General features: G+C 43.2%; 3 protein-coding genes across 4 annotated transcripts; 1 reads left to right on the top strand and 2 right to left on the bottom strand.

The window, feature by feature from the left end:
• The first annotated feature begins 5,808 nt into the window (after positions 1–5,808).
• On the top strand, positions 5,809–11,487 carry LOC125554602 (uncharacterized). Its single transcript, XM_048718114.2, has 5 exons — positions 5,809–6,934; positions 7,867–8,331; positions 8,480–9,511; positions 9,716–9,869; positions 10,117–11,487. Exons 1-5 carry the CDS (start codon positions 5,933–5,935, stop codon positions 11,076–11,078), a joined length of 3,615 nt encoding a protein of 1,204 aa, XP_048574071.2. The 5' UTR covers positions 5,809–5,932; the 3' UTR covers positions 11,079–11,487.
• On the bottom strand, positions 11,464–16,453 carry LOC147974786 (calcium-transporting ATPase 3, plasma membrane-type-like). Of its 2 annotated transcripts, none has more exons than XM_048713719.2 (7): positions 16,066–16,453; positions 15,776–15,830; positions 13,675–15,626; positions 13,431–13,589; positions 12,861–13,032; positions 12,488–12,786; positions 11,464–12,066 (listed from the first exon to the last, which is right to left on the bottom strand). In XM_048713719.2, exons 1-7 carry the CDS (start codon positions 16,309–16,311, stop codon positions 11,791–11,793), a joined length of 3,159 nt encoding a protein of 1,052 aa, XP_048569676.2. In that variant the 5' UTR covers positions 16,312–16,453; the 3' UTR covers positions 11,464–11,790. The 2 variants fall into 2 exon arrangements, with proteins under 2 accessions (XP_048569676.2, XP_048569677.2); XM_048713720.2 differs by having other exon boundaries at positions 13,675–15,691; positions 16,066–16,129.
• A 182-nt stretch (positions 16,454–16,635) lies between these two features.
• Positions 16,636–22,376, bottom strand: LOC125550672 (DNA/RNA polymerases superfamily protein). Its single transcript, XM_087517776.1, has 14 exons — positions 22,040–22,376; positions 21,753–21,925; positions 21,043–21,216; positions 20,679–20,802; positions 20,489–20,589; positions 20,242–20,328; positions 19,833–19,928; positions 19,590–19,710; positions 19,310–19,438; positions 18,543–18,634; positions 18,316–18,427; positions 17,513–17,820; positions 17,132–17,367; positions 16,636–16,874 (listed from the first exon to the last, which is right to left on the bottom strand). The coding sequence occupies exons 1-14, from the start codon at positions 22,125–22,127 to the stop codon at positions 16,751–16,753; spliced, it is 1,965 nt and encodes a 654-aa protein (XP_087373902.1). The 5' UTR covers positions 22,128–22,376; the 3' UTR covers positions 16,636–16,750.
• Between the last annotated feature and the right edge of the window lie 311 nt (positions 22,377–22,687).

Here is a 22,687-nt window from a genome sequence, read left to right as displayed (position 1 = left end):
GTGGTTGGAATACTATGCTGTGGTCTAGAGCCCAACTGAAAGCAAAGGATGGCTGCTTGCTTGCTTGCATCAATGGCAGCAGGGTCACAGGTCAGGGGCGTGGCCCTCCCTGCCAAGGAGCACACTCTGCCTGCCTGCCGGACTCCACGAGCTGCACTGCAAGGACCAACTGCTGCACACGCGGACAAGGGAGCGAACAAAAGAAAATACATGGGGATGGCCAGCCGGCCAGCCAGCCTAGCCATTCATCACGCACACTGTGCTCTGACCGTGGTCAAAGAATCATTGGCTTGTTCTTCTTCCTGTGTGAGTTTTGCTTTTTTGCTTGTAAATCTTCAGTGGAACCTGTGTTCTGTGTATGATGGACTGTCTCTTGTGCATAGCTGTGGTGTGGAGTTCTTGAAAGCTGCCTGGACGGGCATGGTGGCCAGGAGTAACTCGTGGTGTGTCCTGTGACTTTTCTTTGCTTGGTCGGTTGAAAAGGTTTCACTTCTGCTGCCTCATCCTGGCCCATCCTGTTTTTTACCATGTGTTTGAGGTGGAACAAAATGGTTTCATAGGCTTCTGACATAAGTGGTGTTTTTACCATAGCATTGTTTATCTGAAGTTGCATTTTTCTTCCTTCTAAATCAGCTTTGGACAATATTACATAGAGAGAACCTTAGATATAACTGGATAACAGGTTAACTAAACCCACAAACACATTAACGGCCCCAAATAAATGAAGATTACAACTGTGACCTAACCAGTGGCGGAGCTTGGCCGAGATTGTTGATGGGGCAAAGGAGAGTTGAGGGGGGCAAAATGAGAAATTGTACTTACACTTTAAGTATTTTTCAAGATTTAAGCCTAACAATTAAGAGTACCCTAGAGGATTTGTCTAGAGTTAGGGCGGGCCATGGCCCACCTTGGCCCTAAGGAAGCTCCGCCACTGGACCCAATGTCACAAAATTCTTGCCAGAGCAACAATAAAACTGGTCATCGTTGCGCCATTATAGCCCTTGTCCAAAAGTCAAAATGATCTTTTCCTTATCTGATACTCGCACGGCAAATTTTCTTCACTGTTTTGGCTGGGGGGGCACGCCCCCCTCAGACTTGCACTAATTAAGCTCCGCCACTGCTCATAGAGGACCAAACCTCATTGAACCACTGCAATTGCAGATCGTTGTGTACGACAAAGATTGGCAATAACGCCAAGCATGTAGGTGAGGCATCAACTCGATCTAGTTGGGTATCACACCATCAGACCAAGCCGACGGCTTTGCTTAGAAATGTCTTGAAAGAAGAGAATGTCATAGAAGATAATGGTGTTGTCGACTATGCCTATGAAGCCACGTTGACAAATAGCAAATTAACCAACCCTTCATACATGAGAAACATAGATGACAATAACTTCCAAGCTCCTTGGATAACGTCGTGCTAAGGGCCGGCAAGACGGACCAAGTCGTGTATATGATATCGTACCAACCCCATGTCACCACCTTGGGTGGATGGTTAAAGATGAACTTTCACAGAGCAAAAACCAAGTCATCCAACCAAAATTGAGGAAGAAATACTTGATGACATTCGGTCCACGGGTGTGCGTGTAGTCGTGCACTAATTCTAACTAATAATAGATGATATATAGTTTTTGCATGATTTGCTTATACCAAATCACCCGGGGAATTTCCTATTCCACACTGATTGCATTTAGTAGTGTTTCAATAGGAAAGGTGCACCCTCGCGGAAATGGGCCGGCCCATATATGTGACAAGTTTTTTCGGCTCTTTGGAATGTTTCCTCTGAGTTTTTATATTTCTTGATTACTTTTACTGGTTTTTCTTTTTAATTAACTACTTTGTTTTCATGTTCTTTTTTTATTTTTATCACCCCATTTCCCCTTCTTGTCTTATTTTTATGTTTCTTTTCATTTCTCCATTTCCAATTCATGATTTATTTCTGTACAATTTTTAACTCCCTTAAAATACATTAATATTTTTCAAATTCATAAACACTTTTTAAAATCTGTGTATATTTTTTAATCAATGAGTATTTTTTTGTATTCATGAATTGTTTTAGTTCATGATTATTTTCAAAATTCATGAACATCATTTAAAATCCGTTAACTTTTTTGAATTTGTGAAGTTTTTTATATCCATGAAAAACCGGAGTGGTTTTTTCTCCTCGAGAGGAACTGACAGTTGCTGCTTTATTTGAGTGCCCACAAAAAAGAGAATGGAACAAGACGAGCGAGCGGAGCAGAGCAATTAGAGTTATTGGGTCACGCCTATATACCCAACCGTAGGCGATATAGCGACATTCTGCCACAAGAAGCGTGGGATAGGAGTTTCCATCACCCGGATGGTAGCGAACAAAAGTGGCAGATGACATACGCAAACCCTATACAACGCTGAAGGTGCTAGTTACAACCTTATTCACTTTGTTCGGACTGCGTTTTCTTTTATCTTTTCTGTTTCTTTTTGCGTTTTGGTTTGTTTTCTCTATTTGGTTTGCAAACCTTTTTTCAAGTCCGTGAACATTTTTCAAGTCCATGAGCATTTTTAAATTCGTTTAGTGAACTTTTCCAAATTCATGGATTTTGTGCAAATGCATAAAGTTTTTTTAGTTCTCAAACCTTTTGAATTTCATGAACATTTTAAATCCACAAAAGAAATCAAATTTGTGGACTTTTTTCAAACCAGTGAACAATTTTTATTTTACCGAATTTTGTAAAACTAAAAGAAATACCTCATTTTTTTTTGCTTGGACCGGCAACTGACCACTGAAGGAGCAAAAAAAACGAACAACCCGTAGATAGGTGCGGCATAGCAACTAATTGGAGGTTACCCCTTGTAGGGACATGTAGGGGTCGGTTTTGGTGCCCTAGAAGCACATCAAGTGGTGCGTCCAGCCGGTGCCACATGTCGCATGCTGGCCGCTTCCTTCGAAATTCTTTATTTTTTTTTTCTACACGTGTTTTCGGGATTCAGATGTTTTTTCGTGTTTTATTGGGATTTTTGGATTTTGCACAGTTTTTTTCTAGATTTTCGAGGGGGGGGGGGTTCATGATTTTTTTGCATGAAAAAATAATAATTTGCGCTTCCACGAGAAACACAAATTTGATTCTCATGGAAGCACAAATTCGCTTCTCTGAGGAGCACAACCGTACTTCTCGAAAAGAGAAAAAAAGTGCTTCCACGAGAAGCATATATTTGGTTCTTTTGGAGTCACAGATTTGCTTTCGTGAGAAGCATATCGGAAAGAGAAAAAATCTATGCTCCCACGAGAAGCACATATTTTTTTGACAGAAGGACTGTAAGGGAACTCCCTACAGTATAATTGGTGCAACAAGCCCAAATTATAAGTGCAATGCCTTGAATCTGGGTGGGTGGGAAGGCATCAACCCCTTCCCACCACTAGGCTATGCCTTAGTCTGCGGAGAAGCACATATTTGCTTCTCGTCGAGGCACCGATTTGCTTTCACGGGAGCACAATCATTCCTCTTGGAAGGAAAAAAATTGTGCTTCCACGAGAAGCACATGGAGGCATAGATTTGCTTTCGCATGAAATACAATTGTGCTTCTTGAAAATGAAAAAAATACCGTGCTTCCAGCTCCAGGTTTGATCTTTCATTTTATTTCTTCATGTGTTTCTTTCTCATTTTTTAATTATTATCCGGTCTTTGAATTTTTCTTTTTTTTTGTGAAAAAAATCATTGAAATATATTGACATGAGATCTAGTTTAGAAAGTCTCAACACGAGAAATCGAACGGGGAAAATGGTTCGCTACTTAAACATACAGTTCAAGAGATAAAAACATTTTGAATGAATGGATCTAAAAAAAGGAAAAGCTGTCAGGTTGAGACAAGTGGCGCATATGCAATGTGCCAGCTGTAAGCTCCGAGAAGTTGGAAGTGACCTTTGCAGAGTAACCCTTAACAAGTGATTCCTTGGTGCGAGAGTCAGTGGGTTGGCCCATGTCGCACGTCCTTTTTTGGCCATAAGAATTGGCTACTATAGGGAACCGTGTTAATGCAGCGATCTAGGTTACTACATCGGATCATTTTGAGATTCGAGAGTATTTCTGAAATGTGAACATATTTTGAAATTTCAAACTCTTTTTGAAACACAAACATTTTTTTAAATAAATTGGACATTTTTTAAATTGTGAACAAAATTTTAAAAGTTTTAAGACCTTTTTTTTCAAAAGTAGAACATTTTTGAATCTGTGATCAATCTTTGAAAAACTAAACATTTTTCAAAATTTCGAAACATTTTCTGAAACCCTAATTTTTTTAATTTGTGAACAAATTTTATAAAGCAGGAACTTTTTTTGAAATTATCGAACATTTTATGAATTTTGGAATAATTTTATAAAATAATTTTTATTTTTTTGAAAAGTGGAACATTTTTAAAATCCAAATCTTTGATATTTTCCAAAATTTTATTTTTAAAATAAATATAAACAAGCAAAATAACTTTGTTTAAAAAAAGCTTATCAAAAGACAGAAGAAAAATCTTTTCAGGCTTATAAGCCAGCTCGCTCGCTCTCATGTTTCACCCACCAGTTTTCTGTTTTCCGTTGGTCTAGTAGGGAAAAGGCCGGCTGTTTTTTTAAAAGTTTGATGCATTTAAAAAATCTAAAAATTCAAAAGTTCACAAAAAAATGCTCCCGAATTCCAAAAGGGATCATAAATTTGAAAAAGTTCATATATTTGAGAAAAGTTGCCAAAGTTGAAAAGAAGTTCACAAAAAAATTTAAAAAAATTCATGGATCTGAAAAAGGTTCAAAAAATTAAATAAAGTTCAAAAAACTGAGAAATGTCACAAAAAGTTATTGAATTTGAAAAAACTTCGTAAAAGACCAAGGAAAAATTGAAAAAAGTTCACGACTTGATAAAATTTGTTATTTTGAAGAAAAAATGCGAAACTGAAAATAGTTCATAAATCTAAAAAAAGATTTTAAACTTGAATGAAAGGTCACATATTTGAAAAAAAGTTCACAGGTTTTGAAAAAGGTTCACGAATTTGTAAGGAAATGTTCATAGATTCGAAACAACTCTGTGAATTTGAAAACTTCATGAATTTGACAAAAATGGTTTTTTTTTGCAAAACCGAAATGTTGAGAAATTTGAAGAAGGCCATGAATTTGAACAAATTCTGTGAATTAGGAGAGGAAAAAAAAGAAAAGAAAAACCAGCCTAACCGAAAAACAATAGAAATGTAGGCTAGGAAATGCGCTGTTTTTTTTCTTGAGAGTTACATTTTCCACATAAGAAGAGAAAAAGGAAGCAAGTGGGTACATCAAGTAACCCGTTCCAGTTGATTACTACACCTTGAAGTAATCCATGAGGGTTGGAGTTTGAATCTCCCACGACGCACATTCTCTGAAGATTAAAAGAAAGAAAATTAAAAAGAAAATGGGCCAAGCCCATGACAGAGGGGGGCGTGCGTCGGTTTGTGGATATGCCTTTAAGTGATGCTCTCATCACCGCCGAATAGGGTTTAAGATAAACAACTACTCCTTCTGTAAAGAAATATAAGAGTGTTTAGATCACTAAAGCAGTGATTCAAACGCTTTTATATTAGTTTACGGAGGAGTAGGATTCTTGAAAAAAGATATGCGTTCAAGATTCTGGCAGAGTTTGGGAGGAAGTCCGATCTGAAAGAATCGGCGGAAAGGACTGGGCCCCAAGGTCCTGTAGCACGTTCTATCCGCTGAATGGGCCGGCCCATCTCGTTCGCTCGCGCCCCTGTGCGTTTCAGAGACATTTTGCCGCCGCGAGCGAATTCCGATTCTTTTGGCGGATCCCCAATCGCACCTCCGCCTCCAAATTCAGTCCCCGTCGCCGCCTCCCTTTGGCTCTCTCCCTCCTAAAAATTCCGCAAATCCGTCGATCTCCCTCCGTTCCCCATTTCGAACCCCGCCAGAAAATCTCACCCCACAGCCGCAATGCCGCCCGCGCGCCGCCGCCGCCGCACCGCCCCCGCAGCCGGCGACGACGGGCCTGCCCCCTCCTCCTCCGCCGACCTCCTCGCCCTGGCCGCCACCCTCCTCCCCGCCCCCGCCGCCGCCGCAGCTCTCAAGACCCCTCCCCACCTCAAGCACACCGTCCACTCCCTCCCCGACTCCCACCCAGCCCTCCTCTCCCTCCCGCAAACCCTAGCCCAAGCCCTCTCCGCCGACGCGGACCCCGGCTCCGGCTCCATCTCCCCCCGCGCCCCCGCCGCCGTCCTCCTCCACCTCCTCCTCACCCACCCCCTCCACCCGCCGCGATGGGACGACCTCCTCCGCCCGCTCGCGCTCCTGCACGACCGCCTCGCGGTCCTCGCCACCGAGGACCCTCCCGTCGCCGCGCTCGCCGCTTCCTGCTTCGAGCTCGCGTGGCGCGCCGGGGCTCCAGGGCGCGACGCGCTCGTCGCCCAGACCCTGCCTTACCTCTTCTCCCAGGCGCTCACCTCCGGCTCCAACGCCAGGCCGCTCCTCCGCCGCCTCTTCGCCCTCCGCGAGGCGCTGCCTCTGCTCGACTACACCGACGAGAGCATCTCGGACTTCAAGTTGCTCCTGCTGCGCTGCTTCGTGTCGCCCCACTTCCTCAAGGCCGAGGAAGGGAGGAAGCTCCTGGCGCTGGTGCTCGGGGTCAGCGAGGGGCTCGCCAGGGAGGGGCTGGAGCTCATAAGGGCCCAGGTGGGGATGATGCGAGGGAGGCGGGCGGCCGTGGTCGCCTACGGCGAGGTGGTGTTCAGAGCCTGGAAGGACGCAGGGTGGGTCAGAGGGGAGATCGGGGATGGGTTTCTGCAGGGGATGGTTGAGGCAGCAGTACATGCCGCTGACAAGGAGGTGGCCAGGGCTGCCAGGAGGATACTGTGGGCTTTCGTCGAGCAGAAGGCGGTGGCTGGAGTTGAAAAGTTGGTCTTCAGGCTGTCCGAGCCTGTGCTGTTCCGGTCATTGCAGGTACGTGCATTGCCTTGCACTTCTCTGATGGGTGGTAGAACTATATGTTGGCTAGTGTTGATGCAAATTTGTACCAGAGGGAAGCGAGTATATATAACTGACTTGAAAAATGCTTGCTCTGCTGTTGATGAAATCACAATTCAAGTGATTTGTTGATGAATTATGATAGTACAATGTTTCGCTTAGGGAAGGTTTAAGAATGTCAGACGGCGGGCTCTGCTAAAATGCCTGGTCCTAGTAGTGTTATTCTCACACACATGCATGCTGCTACAATAACAAAACCAGTAGCTAACAGAGCTTCAAAGTACTCGCTGCTAACTGCCATAACAAACAAACAAAAAGGTTTAACTCGTCACATGACTGTAAACTTCAAAAGCGTCCACAATTTCACACGACTTCTCCACATGATACCTTAGCCTCTTAGTGTTTGTATCTCATGTTAGCTTGTTAATCTTCCCACAAGGGAAAGTCTACACAAAGATCAGGTTTCTGGACAAAATGAGATTGGTCGGTACTGTGATACTCTAGGTAACAGTTTGTCTACTGGAATTTATTCATGTCTAAAATAGCAATGCATAATCGCATATCAACATTTGATTAATGCATACTGAACAGTATTGAGTGATTCTATATAGGTAGGATGTCATGTATACTGTTGCTTTCAAATAACCCATCCACATTCCCAAAGCTGCATAGTCGGTCATCACTGTTTATGCTCTAGGTATGAGAGAAACATTACAACCTATAATTTTTTTAGAACAATGGCCAAGTTTACTGAATTCAATGGATTACTTGAAGTTTAGTTTGTACTCAGGAAGTTGTAATCACTTTTCATGTTTCACTTTTAACGTGTATTTGTCAAGAAATAGTAGGTATGGAACACTTTAAGTTAGACATTCTTATGGCTATCTCAAGTGTCTACTTTGTGGCAGGTTGCGAACTCTAATGTTCGCCATAATGCTTTACATCTTCTACTGGATTTATTTCCCCTCGAAGACCCAGATGTGACAAAGGATGTCAATGATCCTCTGTTAGAGAAGCAGTTCTTCCTGCTAGACAAACTTCTCATAGATGACTGCCCAGAAATACGGGCAGTCGCAGTTGAAGGAATTTGCCGTATTCTTAACCAGTTTTGGGAAGTTATTCCATCGCCAACCATTTCAAAAAATTTGAGTAAAATTGTTGATGACATGTCCAAAGATTCTTGCAATGAAGTTCGTCTATCAACACTGAATGGCCTGATATACTTGCTTGACAATCCACAAAGTCATGACATACTGAAAGTGCTACTTCCAAGATTAAGCGATATGGTTTCTGATCCTGCTTTATCTGTCAGAGCTGCTGCTGTAGATCTCCTGTTAACTATTCGTGATCTTCGATCTTTCCAATACAATAAGGTATGGTACATAGTTATTGCATGCATATCTTGATTTACACTGTAACCTAGCTGACCTTTGCATTTACAGAACTTTCAATTTGAGCAAATAGGCTAGCGTATATTTGGATATTTCTGGGTAGGAGTTTAATACACACTTTTCTGTTCAGGTTGTTGGTTTGGGTACTCTATTGTCTTCACTTGCAGATGATCATCCCCGTGTTGCTAAAAAAATCACAAAGCTTCTCATTCCTTCTTACTTTCCATCTAAGTTGCCTTTAAAAGAAGCATGTGATCGCTGCATTGCACTCATAAAGAGATCGCCAGCAGCTGGGGCAAGGTTTTGTGAATTTGCTCTGTCCGAAGGATCATCCTCGCAGCGTCTTGTTGGGCTTATTAAAGTCTCTATTAGTCGGGCATTGTCACCATCAGGATTGAATTCAGAGCAGACTGATGGTCTTGTTATTGCTTCCGCCAAACTAATAAAAAGCTTATCTGACGAGGGCTCTAATTTGGTTGCTTTGAGAGAGTGCTTTGCAAATGCTAAACTGAAGCTGCTCTTTAAAACTGCAGTTTCTGATGGTGCCCAGGCTGCTCTTCTCAGCATGGTGCCAGTGGTATCACCTGATGATCTATGTGTGTTACATATCGAATGCATGAATATAGTTGTGAATGCTGCGGTGACTTCCAAGCAGGAAGAATGTCAAGAAGCATTGTTGGCAGCGCATAAGTTGGTACATTTGAGTGGCCGTTCTGATGAAATGTTTGAAGAATTGACTAATATTTTGCAATCTAAAGCCTCTTATTTTTCTGGGATTTATGGACTCGAACCTCCATCGTGCCCTGTTGCATCTACAAAGAGGAAGAAAGGGAAGTCGCTTAAGAAAACGCCAGCAAGGTCTGACGATGTGGTTGGAAATAGGTCATCCACACCAGTAATCCTGAATAATGAAGAACTTGCTGCTGTAGGGGGAGCAGCATGGCAGCTTAATGAAATACTAAAAGCTGAGGAGATGAGAGCTGCTTTTGTGCAATCTTATGCAGAAATTGCATTTTCTTCTCTGAAGGTCATTTCTCAAGTGTACATTGAGCAGTGCCTACATTTTGAATCTCTAGACCTCAGTCCAGTGTTGGCTTATTTGAGTTTGGCTACATATAGTGCTCTTCAGGATGTTGATCAAACGGATATGAGCTGCTCTGAGGTGAGTCGATTTACGCAGTGCCACCACACCTGTTATCTTGTTGTTAAACCGTACTTATCTGGTTATGCATCAATAGGAACAAATCTAAGATTCGGTGATTGCACACTGTTATCTTAGATAGCATTCCATAGATCTGTGTGAATATTATTCAGTATTTGTATTTAATATTTTGCTAGTCTCATTGTAAATTTCATCTTGTGTCAGTCGACAATTGTCAACCAGTCACTGGACCATCTGCTGAGATGCTATGATAGATTTGTAAATGGATCTGTTACTGTTTCCACCAACTCAACTTCAACATTGAACAAGAATAAGGAATCTGCAGAACATAAACATCAGCAGCATGTCACCCCTGAAGGTATGTCTTCACAAAACCCATACAAGCTCTTTATGTGGTAATCCTCTTTAAATTGATTGTTTATTCATCAACTCAAGTGAGTATCTGATGTTCTGATAGCATGCAAAGAGTGTAAATACAAATTTCATGTTTAAAATCATCGTTATCTGTGCATATTGTATCAATGCTGCATAATTTCTCGGTCAAAAAAATCCTGCATAATTTTTCTTATTACCTCATAAATAAGTAAGTGATGCATCTTGTGCAGGAAATCCAGTGGAATGCACAATAAATGTGATTATGCTTGGTACTTCAATTCTTAAGTTCATTGTCGATACGACAACCATCAAGCTGGTCAATGAGAGTAAAGTAAGATGTGTCGGATTTGCATCATCTTACACAAAATATGCAGTGTCAGCCATGAAAAGGCACAGTGTGGTCTCATCTTTCAATGGGGATGATCTGAAAGACATACTGATCCTTACACGAAGCTCCTTCACTTACGCAGCCAAGCTGCTTCATTTGGTGCTAGCAAGCTCAACCGAGTCAGCGAGTCCCCCAGTGGAGGCCTTCCTCCTTGCCAATAATCTTCTTGATCTTGTACCTGCTGTAGAATCCTTTGCAGGCCCGAGATATGCTCTCACACTAGTTTCTGCTGTAAAACAGTGGCTGCCAGTCCTGATATTGGGTCTTGGATGCCGCTGGTTGATTGGGCCAGAAAGTGAGATGGCTACCAAGATGTGCAACTTGGGTGACGCTGAATTACCGTTGTGGGTTGCTGCTCTGGCCAAGAATGAGCTACTTGAGGCGGAAGAACCTAGGGAGGATGATCAGAGCGAGCAGGGCAACGAGCACGAGGAGTCACCGTCATCCAAAAAGCTAGCAGAATTGATGGTGAACCTGCTGAAGAAAGGAAGCCCTAAGATCCTGGATTCCTTTGGTGGCATTTTGCTTTCCAACCTTCAGTTGGCGCTGCAGAGAGCGGAGCACGGCATTGTCTTAGGCTTGGCACGCTTTGTTTGTGACAAGCTGCTTGCGAGCAGCAGCAGCTCGTCAGCCTCCGAGAACCTGCGGCTCACTCATGATTCTCTGCGCGAGAACTTCTTTGAGATCGACAGGCATTGCAGGGAGGGCCTTGTTGATGATGAAGGTTCAATGCAGAAGCTGGAGAGCGCAAAAATATTGATACAGTCAGTACTCCCCTATGATGCATGCAGTCAGACTAGCTGACTGGTGACGGGGAAGTTAGTTAACCTGGCAAGTACTCCCTCCGTTCTAAATTACTCATCGCAGAAATGGATGTATCTAGAACTAAAATATATCTAGATACATCCATACCTGCGACAAGTAATTCGGAACGGAGGGAGTACGTTGATATATGGCAGTTGCCCTGGCATGTAGATATATGGCAGTTGGTTTCTTGATTCGAGACCCAGCTATCCTTTCACTTCGCCGCAGTTTGGGAAGGCGCCATGCAGTGCGTTATAGGCAAAGTATTTTGTTGCAGCTGTGTATGGTATCTACATGACAGAAATCGTTAATTGCACAAATCAAATAGCTGCGCCATCAGTAAAGGGCAACCCATATGTTTCTAGAACACCTGATATGTACTGTATGAGCATTAAGCTGCTGATTTGTTGGAACAAATCAACTTTTAACATTGAATGAATCACTGTAATCATTGGTGTAACAATAGTATTACATATGTATAATCTCGGGATGTCTACACCCTACATTGAAACCTTGTACTACAAAGTTAGCGTGCCATACTTGTACGAAGTTATTGTGCTGGGTAATTTACCATTTGCCTTGGTTTTCAAAGACAGCTGGTTAATCTGCACTGCATGTCTGATCTGGGGCATGCAGGAAGTGGCATTGAGTCATGTTTCTTCGTGGTATGGTGTTGATCTTTGACTCTAGATTGTTGATCTTTTGCTGTAGTCTACAACTTTCCATAACCGTCCTGTTCTTCACGAGGTTCTACAGAAATGAGCTTGATCATGGCGGCAATAGGCATTCCAAGGAAGCCAAAGAGGATGCAGATGAGCCACTGGAGCTGGGTCAGCGGGGTGGTGTTGGCAAAGTCGCCCAGGAACTGGACCAGGATGAACTGGAAGACAACAGTGCCGGTGAGAACGCCCACGAAAATAGAGTTCTCCGACATTCCCTTCAGAACATTGATCTCCTCCATCTCCCTTGAGGTGACCTCATTGAACACCTACGGAGATGCAGATCAAAAAACGGAGCCATGAAGCACAAAAAAAAATACTAACAAATTGTTTGATTCCGCTTGAACACGGTAAAAACAAAACAGAGATCCCAAAACCAAGAAATCACATCGTATTAATCCTCTGCAAGAAATTATCCACTTCGCTTGGCACTTCAGCTCAAATAACAATTATAACTATCACCATGCTACCTTCTCTCTTCACTGTTTTAATGATAATATTCAACCCATACGACACGATTTCCTTCCACTCTATCTCGTTCTACTCCCTCCGTTCGGAAATAAGTGACGTGGTTTTACGTTTTAGTTCAAATTTGAACTAAAGCCACGTCATTTATTTCCGAATGGAGGGAATAGTACTTTAGAAGAAACGATGGTGAAAGAGGAGAGCATTTTACGAGAGCCGACATACCTGGCAGAAGACGAAGGTGTTGAATATGATTGTATTTAGGACAGTATCAGCCTCGGAGCCTTCAAGCCCAAACACATATCTCCCTTGACTTTGTAGATACCAGAGGACGGTGAATTGGTACAACGACTGCCCCAGAATATTCCTCCACATTATGTTTGTGATGAACTTCCCTGTCCTTCCCACTGGTGCTTTCTCCATCAAATTATCGTTAGGCGGTTCGGTGGCAAGTGCCAGCGCACCTAGGGTGTCCATGATCATGTTGACCCAGAGAAGTTGAACAGCTGTCAGCGGCGCATCTCCTGGCATGAGATTACATAGTAGACCGTGAGATGGGAGACGTGTTGAAACCAACAATATCATGAGTAGGATATACCTGTAAAGCACGCGGAGGAGAAGTTGACTAGTAATGCAACAATATTAACAGTCAACTGGAACTGCACAAACTTTTGGATGTTGACGTAAACAGAGCGTCCCCATTTCGCAACAGTAACAATCGTGGAGAAGTTGTCATCCAGAATCACAACATCAGCGCTCTCTTTCGCCACCTGCGTAAATGCATAGAGCAATTTAAAGAAAAAATTACAGGGCAAATGCCTGCCAAAAACTTAGAAAAGGCTCTACCAACAACAGAAATTCAGATTATGCAGAACACATAAGTTATCATCTTCTACAATGGAGCCTCCCATAGTCCCACTACCCAGGAACCAGATAAATATTTTAATTTGGTTTCTAGATTCACCAGCAAATAATATTGACAAACCACAGAACAATAGCAAGTCAAACCATGTATATAGTTATAGTCCTAGGAATAATCCACACCCCACAGTTCCACTACATCTCAAAGCCAAACATCCCTTCATAACTTCATATAAAACCGGAGAAATGTATAGTATAATCCACGACATTTCAAGGCTATGTATGCATCACTCAGTGGTGTTATTACCTCAGTCCCTGCAACGCCCATGGCAAGTCCAATATCCGCCTCACGCAGCGCAGGTGCATCATTAGTGCCATCACCAGTCACAGCAACAACTTCATTGGAAGTTGTGCGCAAGTGCTTCACAAGTGCAAGCTTATCAAGTGGCGACGATCGGGCTAGCACCTTTAGTTGCACAAGACTGGCACATGAGAATTCACTAGATGGATAGACACTTGCAAAGCCAAGATAAAACAGAGGCATGACAAACCTGCATTTTGGGAATCAGCTCAAGGAGTTCTTTGGGTGTTTTCTCTCTGAACTCAGCACCTTCAATGGCAAGACCGCCATCAGTAAGTATACCACATTCACGAGCAATTGCCTTTGCTGTATTAATATTGTCCCCTGTAACCATTTTAACCGCAATGCCAGCAGACCGGCAACTTGCCACAGACTCCCTGACACCCGGACGCACAGGATCTTTAATACCAACAATGCCAATGAATGTGTATCCTTGCAGTGGTATTTCCTCTTGAGTAGAGCCATCTTCCAATCCCCTGTAAGCAAGGCATAGTGTACGAAGTGCTTCGCTAGAAAAGGTCTCGATGATATCATTGAGCATGTTGGCAGTTTTCTTGTCAAGGGGAACAACACTGCCGCTGCCGTCTATGAACTTATCACAGGCAGCCAATACTATTTCTGTAGCACCCTTACAATGTGCACGGTATCCTCCTCCTGGAAGCTCGAGAATAACAGTCATCCTCTTTTTTACTGAATTAAAAGGCTCCACCTTAACAATCTTAGTTTCCTGCCGTTTTTGTTTGTAGTTTCCACCTAATGACAGTGCAAATTCCAACAAAGCTGTCTCGGTAGGAGTACCAATTATATCTTGCTTTCCATTTTGGTCTACCACGACTTCACCACCAGTGTTGGTGAGTATGGATTCTAGAAGAGTTTCTACTGCAACTTCTGGGAGTTCTGAAGACAAACTAGAAGGAATCAGCGGATCGCTAACTTCCACGGTGTTCCCACAGATGCAGGCCTTAACAACAGTCATGCGATTGGACGTTAGTGTTCCTGTCTTGTCACTGCAAATGACTGTGGCTGATCCCATAGTTTCGCAGGCAGCCAACTGCCGGACCAGTGCCTTATCATTCATCATCTTCTCCATTGCATAGGCGAGGCTCAGTGTGACTGCTAATGGCAACCCCTCAGGCACAGCAACGACAACAATTGTAACCGCGACAGCAAAATGATTCAATATCTCTAAAACATCGTCTCCTGACCAGCTCAAAAGAAGCCCATCATGATATTTCTGGCCAATTAATTCTTGGGAGAGGACAATGAAAGTTAACACAGCAAAAAACAGGCCGATTTTACCGATAATATTTGCAACTCCACTAAGTTTAACCTGAAGCGGAGTTTCATCATTCCCACCTTCAGTGAGAGCAGCCATTAGCTTTCCCCATTGTGTCCGCATCCCGACCGATGTAACCAGCATTTGGCCAGACCCATCTAGGACTTTGGTCCCTGATGAAAGAAAAGGCTTGTCTTCATTTACATCGACAGGCTCGCTCTCTCCAGTTAGACTGGACTCATCCAGCAACAGAGAAAACCCAGAAACAAAGACGCCATCTGCAGGAACCTGATCTCCAACAGCTAGATGGACAACATCACCGGGAAGAAGATCATCTATCAATATCCTTTGCCTGAACCCGTCCCTTGTAACCTGAACAAGAATTTTCCTCTTCTCTTTGTCCAGGTCCCTGAATTGCAAAGACTGCTGGTAGTCACTCGTCGCGGTAACAGAAACAACCAGGATGATACTCGCGAAGATTCCGATGCCATCATGGGAGCCGTTCGGCCAGCCTTCGGTGGCGATGCCGACAGTCAAAGAGACAAAAGCACATGCAGCAAGGATTATCAGGGTAGTATCTTGCAGGGCGTCCCATACAAACTCCCAGAAGCTGCGAGGCTCGCTCTCAGCGAACTTGTTTACACCATATATTTGCTCCCTCTGCACCAAGAGGTCCTCGCGCATGCTTATCCCATCGGTCAACGACGTCGCTAGCTTGTCGGCGATCCCATCTAACTGACCGTGCTCGGTCAGCCTTTCCGTGTCACGGCTTTCGACAATGGATGTCAGTTCATCGGCGTCGATCTGAAACCCTGCCGCTCTAACATCTTCGGGGACGACGTATTGACTGCTCTGAAGTGAAAGACCTGAGCACATATGTTTGGGGCAACACGCTTAGAAGATACTAGTAGCACTCTAGCAGCGTCCCAGGCTGCATTCAAATAAGAACAAAGTGCGGCACAACTTGAGGCCCAAGCTATGTGATAAAGCTACTGAATCTTTGTGTGGTCGTTACCATTTTGTAGCTGCACGGCGGCTTTCGATGCGGCTGCAGCAACCTGCAGCTTCTCCTGCAGTACATATACAGCATTCGTCCCGGTTAAGTTAGTATGACGAAGTAGCTCAATTACACTGCACTTGTCCAAATGAGATGATAGAACTTGGAACAAAGTTGCAACTAGAGAAGCATCCAAGTCTAGGATTTTTGGTCAGCCAAGCTGAGGGCATGGATTGTTCCGTGAGCTCCGATTTCAAGCGCAAGGCAATAATCTATCTGACGAGGTAGGGAGGGGGAGGGGGTCGTACACGTTGGGGTGGACTGGAGCTGGAGAGCTGGCCGGCGGCGGCGAAGCGGAAGCCGCGGCGGTCGGGCCTCTCCGTCTTCGCCGCGCCGCAGGGATTCCGGCGACACGGCCGCCGGGGCGTCGCCGTCGACACGCCTAGACCCGGGCGCGCCCATGGGGTCCGACGGCAGGGGAGAGCAGCTGGCGGTGACGCGGCGCCGGAGAAGGGGGCGAGCTGAGGGGGCCGAGCAAGGAGGCCGCTGTGCATCTTTCTGATATCTTCGTTTTACGTGTCTCTAGCATTTGACACAGATATTTGCCAGACTAGCAAGATATTTCTTTCACCTGAAAAATCATCCATTGTTCATTCGATTTGTTAGGTTTAGAGGTTAGAATTTCTGTACTGACTCAGATGCATCAGGGGAATTTGAATTTCACATGAAAGAGCACAACCAAATCACCGGGTATCATGTCCAAATAGTTGCACGAAATCATTATTTTCATCCAATCTACCCCTGAAACTCCATTTCCCTTCTGGGCAAGCCGGCTCTTTCGCGACGATTAACTCAGATGCCGCGGCAATATTTACATATTATTCTCAACAACGGAAAAATAATATTAATACATGTACAACAGTCTATAACTGGGTGTCTGGGTTCACAACATGTCACTACAGTGTTGCCTACAAAACTTGTGGCTCTGATATCTTACAACTTCTTGTTACACTTGAGGAAGAAAGAATCAATAGGTATATGTTTTCCCTCTTTGGAGGACTTGAGTTTCTTCTTGGGCGTGGGTGTGGTAGTAGTAGAGCATGGCCGTTCGGCCAACCTGCCAAATATGGAACAGGATAACGGAGACCAAGTTATGTTACATCCTGTTCATCTCTTCTCTAAAAGGCGGAATAATAATGCAACATAAAAAGCTAATAGTCTGTTTCAATGAACTCTCCATTCAAGCGAACTGTTCTTTTTAATAATTATGGGAATTGGAGTCAAAATAGGCATATATGGAAAAACCCCGGTGGCAGAAGCACAAAAGCAATAGGCAACAACATAACTGTTAAGCATATGGCAGCAGACAAATACCTTTCCTTCGAGAGGCGGGCTGTGTTGTCTACCGCCTCTTCCTGTTGCAACATTTCAGCCAAGTGGAAATCCGAATGTTCTTGCCTTTCCTCCTCAAAACATGGAGGTAGCTCAAATCCGCAGAGGGAGCAAATATAGCCATCTACCCAGAAATGCTGACCAGGTTTACTCGACGAAGCACAAGCTCTGGAGCTGGTCAAGTCGCCCAACTCGTCAAACTTCTCGGTCTGTGTAACCTGCATGAAGAACCGAGTTTGATTGTTTCTATCATCAAGCATTTGTGACCAATCTGTAGAGGAAATGGATGGTGTGGGGCATGTACGCTTTCTCTTGGCTGCAAAAACGTTGAACAAATTTCAGTTGAGAGGTTGAGACACACACCTTCCAACTACTTGAGGCGGCCTCGTTATCATAATTAACCGAGCTCGCTCCTTCTGGAACAGATGAGTTATCATCATGTGAGGACTGCTGATCTATGGAGACATCTTTCTCTGCATCATGTATCGACTCATCCTTCGTTGCCGCATCATTACAATCGTTATGCCCTCCTGAGACATCAATGCAACTTGCACCATTCGTTCCATTGGTATTTGAGTTAATATCCGAGGACTGAAAAAATCGATCTAGTGTCTTTTGTGTTGGGCTAGTTGAATCATCCTTCTCACCACTGAAGTGAGACATTCGCAACCCTGTAAAAGTGTATTAGCATGACAGTTAGATTGACTTCCCTGAGCAGCAAGACAAAAGAAACATCAAGTATAAATAATGCAATACGATTGGCATAAAACAGATTATATCAAAACATGGAGATACAAAATATCAACTGCCAAGGTAATGAAACATCACCAAGCCAGAACCACATGCCCTATTGCTCCTGGTTATCAAAGCAACCAGACCAACTTGAGGAGGATGACCCAAACTGTGTAAATTTGTAGTGAATACTTCAGTGGCAATGAGATTCAGGTACAGGTGATTGTGATCCGAGCTTTCAAGTCATATCAGAAGTTCAAAAAGAAACCGATACAGGTTCCAGCCAACTACTCCCCCCGTTCCAAAATAGATGACCCAACTTTGTCCTAACTTTGTACTAAAGTTAGTACAAAGTTGAGTCATCTATTTTGGAACGGAGGGAGTAGTAATCATCAAACTTGAAACAAAGAAATATTTTAGATGCTCACACCTACCCATCAATCTCAAAGAAAGAGGCATTTCAGCCTTAAGCAACTTCTTAGCGTAGATCAGGATGTCTTCCTTGGAGCTCATGTAGTTTTGTGCAGTTGCTGCTCTCGTCCTAACCTGGTTTAGATGGTTCATTACTCTAGTGAGCCATGAAACAAACCATCTCTCTTGGCAATCTTGGTGCAATAATTACCAATAACTAGTCAATTTTATACACATAGGAGATCAGAACCTCAAAAGCTGCAGTCTTTAGTTTGAGTGTTAGCGTTCTTCCCTTCAAACACTCCTTTTGCATGTCATCAGCTAAATTTTCGGCGAGGTTATCTGAAAATAAACAATCATTTTGTGAGCCGTGCATTGAAAAGATGTTAGCAAGCTCACATCAGTGGCACATGAAAAGCCATATATTTTAATGTCTCTAAAGGGTTTATTACACGCAGATTGTTTTTTATGATACTGGTACTTCTAGGCATCACAAAATAAAACAAAACAGTATTGTTATCAATCTTTCCCCAAGTCGTGACAACTGCTCTATTATTTTAGCATGATATAGCAGCAAAGAAGAAATGTTACAGTGATGCTTATTCTTTTACGTGATCAGTCATTAATGAAATTAAACGGTACATACTATACAATTGAGTTTAGGGTTGAAACTGAACGAACTGGAGAGTTCCAAGGAGATAAGGTATGCCTTTTTCCTCAAGGAAATTAAACATATCATCCAAGTGACCCTGTCAAGGTGCTTATAAATATACCCAGAATGAACCATAAGTATGCTATTTCTAGCAGAAGATTTGGCACTGCATATATAACCATTGAAATAACATAGTATTTGAAGATATTGCTCTTATATAGAAAGAGATGTTCTGTACCAAATCTAGAACAAATACGTAAGTACCAAAGGTGTCTGGGTATGTGATGGTAATATGTGAAATTGTCAAACTAGCTTCACTAATTCAAATGCACAACAAATACTAATTAAAGAATAAGAATGTTTACCTAACTTCTCGAAAAGCAAACGAGAATCGTTTGTTGCAGAGAAAGTTCGCTCGCAACTCATACTTTTTCTTAGCCTATGCTCAGGAGTTTCTGTGCCTCCCAATCCAAGGCCAACCGAAAGAAAGAAATCTGAAGAATATTAAAATGATCATATCTAGTAAGCAGATGACAATGTCTGAGTTTCAGAACCTTGATTTCTGGTATCGTGATCTGGATAGATATAATATAGCTTCCTGAAAGCTTGAAATAGAACAATTAAAAGTGTAATTAACATTGGGACCTGTTGAGCCTTCAGAAAAAAGAGCACATAAGAAAGCAGCCTTTTGTAGCATCTCCTGGCATGTACTGATGCTAAGAACCTGGTGTAACATCTGTTCTGTTACCTTACCTATACCACCTATCTGCATACAATGGAGTATGTCATAGCCTAACCAAGGTAAAATTGTGAAATATGATATGAAAAGAATAATGGGCTAAAAGAACACTACCATAACAAACATGAACCCTTCTTGCTATAAAGTACCTTTCTTATAGGTAATGTAGATACAAATGTCGTGACAGCATCCCGGTCATTTGGCAGAATAAATTGTCCATTAGGCTTGTTAATATCAGAGCAAACCTAGCAAAGAGATTTCAGAACAATTATAAGGGCACAATTAGATTTAAGATGAGTAAAGATGATGATGTATAGCCTAAAAATCTCCAGCCATGTGTGGCAAACAGCCTTTCCAGGTGCGATCCATAATGGCTATTGAAAGTGAACTACTACTTGCCAGTACCGTTCAGTAAGTCTGAGATTATTACTTTAATTTAAACCCAATGTGACATCCAAACAAAGGCAGGCGGAAAACAAACACGTAATATGACCAGTACATTACCTTGAGGAATCGAAGTTGAGAAAAAATAATTAGAAAAGGACTTCAGGCTCTGACCTTTGCAATCATGCGGTTTGGAGCAACCCCAGCACTACATGTTAGACCAGTTTCTTGGTGAACGGCATCCCTAAGCTCAGAAGCAACCTGTAAATGAAACAAAAGCGATGTGAGCAGCAAGCTTACAATATTGTAGTACTAGCATGTTGAGAAAATATTTTAAACCATGAAGGGTAAATCAAGCCATATCACCATATGCACTTGTTAAGCCAGGAGAATTGTGGTTACTGGTAAAGCTTAAGCTTACCTCCTCGCCTGTAATGCCTCTCTCGATGCAGACTTCTGTAATATCAAGGTATGCTTCATCTAGACTCGTTGCAAAGAAGTTGGGATCATACCTCTGGAAAACTAAGGCAACCAATACTTCAATAATGAGTTCTGCTCAGCTATATAGCATATATGTTTAAAGGTTTCCAAATGAGCATCACGTTGCAAACCTTTTCTTGCCAATCCACTATAATGACTGTATCTCTCAAAATTTGGACGGACAAAAACCAAGTCAGGACACAGTTTACATCCAATAAAACCAGGCATCGCTGCACGAACGCCAAATTTCCGCGCCTGCATGATTCAATTAATTACACCATACACCAGACAACAGGGAACATTGTTTGTAGTTTTGGCAAACAAACAAAATAGCCAAGCCCATTTCGGATAGTCCAGTTTAAGGTGATTAGCATTTGATAGTTCATCAACCATACTTCCACAGGAAAGGGAACAGATTATGGAGCACATTATCACTAACTAATAATATTTAGAGATTAAAAGAAATGACAAATGTCAGGAACCTTGTATGCTAACCTCATAACTGGCGGTAGCTATCATAGACATGCTACCTACTGCCAAAGGTTTTCCCTTCAAGGATGGATTTTCCAATGTCTCAACAGCAGCATAGAAGGCGTCCATGTCAGTGTGGAGCCATATCTTTGAAAGATCCCGTGAAGCTTCCAACTCCAAAATTTTCTTTTCAGCAACCTGAAATTGTGTCAGCGCATAGGCATGACGGCATAAAAGAGCAAAACAAGATCAGATGAGTTGAAACGCGCCATGCTACATAAACTATTAAAACATACTAATTTATCAAACTGGTGTCAATACAAACTTTACATTGCTGCGATGCTAAAGTTAACATGCCCCGGACCACAGCCCAAATCAGATTAAGATCATTAACCAAACAACTCAGATCAGGTCAAAATCATCAAACCAACTCAGAAGAGGGCAAGATCATCAATTCGGCATTGCAGACATGAACATCTCTAGAGAGCACAGGTACAGAAGTAAATGTTGGTGAATTGATCATTCGATAGTACACTACAATAATCAAACAGCATGCTGCATTTTAGTTGAGGTTTATGATCAATTGTTCACCAACTAGGTTGGGGGGAACAAGCATAAATACACAGACGGTGGAGCATAATACTAGCGCAGTACAGATCGGTATTTGAGCAAGATGTATCACAAAATAACAACCAGCAAACAAAGGTTAGCACCAAAAAATTGCTGCCTCGTACCTTCTGAAAATGTGATATGTCATTATCGGTTAACTTTGCACACTGTGCACGCAGATGCTCAATTTTAAGTTTGGTAATCGCCTCCTTCTTCTGCTCATTTTCGAAATACTTAGAACCCTTGCTCATTTCATAGATCACCTTCTGCACCTTCTCTTTGTCAACTCCCTCCATTCCTAATGCAATGTAATAAGAGAATAAATACCAATGCCACTTTGTACTAAATGCTGAATGCCTCAAACCCTACCGGCGCAATCTTAAGCCAGGAAAGAGGGGAAATGCAGTTTTACCAGCTTTGGCGTTGGTGTAGGCGGTGTGGTATGACTGCCACGGCCTATCCCCTCCGCCGTCCGATGGTGTCCCCGCCGCCGATGACATCGCTGCGGTGCTACTGGGAGGTCACACCCACCGCCGGCGCGGAGCGAACGAGAGGAAGAAATGGAGAGGCGCGCCGGCTGAGATCCTCTCCGCCCGGGATTAGGGCGCGTTTTAGGACAGGAGGGACGGTGAGGGGATTATCCTCCGGCGAGGCGAGGTCAAAGCTCCGCCGCCAGCGTTATGGCGCGCGCGAAATAAAAAAGGGAAAGCGGCGAGATTTTCTTCCACCCCACCTTTTTTTTGCGGTGCCCTTCTCTGTAGAATCGGGGAGATGGTGACGTGCGCGCTGGAGAGTGGAGCTCGCGGACAAACGCTGTCACACCTCCGAAGCCTTCTTTTTAAGAAAAAAGTTCAAAATCAACCTTGAATTTGTAGACCAAACCTAAATCAAAGGTAAATGTTTGGGAACGGCACGCCGGCCGAACCTTCCGCCGGTCACACAGCATGCATTCGATCCACGCAGATCCTCAGCCCAGCGCACCTCGAATAGTTGACTAATCTCCTGGGCCCATGACCAACCGTTCCCTTTTTTTTCTTCTCTCGCGACCGATTCCCTTCTT

This window comes from Triticum urartu, chromosome 4A, assembly GCF_056163025.1.
Source record: "Triticum urartu cultivar PI428250 chromosome 4A, HENAU_Tu73, whole genome shotgun sequence".
Lineage (NCBI taxonomy): Eukaryota > Viridiplantae > Streptophyta > Magnoliopsida > Poales > Poaceae > Triticum > Triticum urartu.
This window is presented reverse-complemented; position numbering and strand designations above follow the sequence as displayed.

What these genes read in the sequence shown, in the direction of transcription:
- LOC125554602 (XM_048718114.2), top strand. Translation starts at nt 5,933, where the DNA reads ATGCCGCCCGCGCGCCGCCGCCGCCGCACCGCCCCCGCAGCCGGCGAC. An exon ending in GATCTTTCCAATACAATAAG is followed by an intron (nt 8,332 to 8,479) that starts GTATGGTACATA and finishes TTTTCTGTTCAG; the next exon opens with GTTGTTGGTTTGGGTACTCT. An exon ending in GCAGCATGTCACCCCTGAAG is followed by an intron (nt 9,870 to 10,116) that starts GTATGTCTTCAC and finishes CATCTTGTGCAG; the next exon opens with GAAATCCAGTGGAATGCACA.
- LOC147974786 (XM_048713719.2), bottom strand. Translation starts at nt 16,311, where the DNA reads ATGCACAGCGGCCTCCTTGCTCGGCCCCCTCAGCTCGCCCCCTTCTCC. An exon ending in GCTCCAGTCCACCCCAACGT is followed by an intron (nt 15,831 to 16,065) that starts GTACGACCCCCT and finishes TATGTACTGCAG; the next exon opens with GAGAAGCTGCAGGTTGCTGC. An exon ending in TGGGCGTTGCAGGGACTGAG is followed by an intron (nt 13,033 to 13,430) that starts GTAATAACACCA and finishes GCATTTACGCAG; the next exon opens with GTGGCGAAAGAGAGCGCTGA.
- LOC125550672 (XM_087517776.1), bottom strand. Translation starts at nt 22,127, where the DNA reads ATGTCATCGGCGGCGGGGACACCATCGGACGGCGGAGGGGATAGGCCG. An exon ending in GAGGCATTACAGGCGAGGAG is followed by an intron (nt 20,329 to 20,488) that starts GTAAGCTTAAGC and finishes TTTCATTTACAG; the next exon opens with GTTGCTTCTGAGCTTAGGGA. An exon ending in TCTTTCTTTGAGATTGATGG is followed by an intron (nt 17,821 to 18,315) that starts GTAGGTGTGAGC and finishes ACACTTTTACAG; the next exon opens with GGTTGCGAATGTCTCACTTC.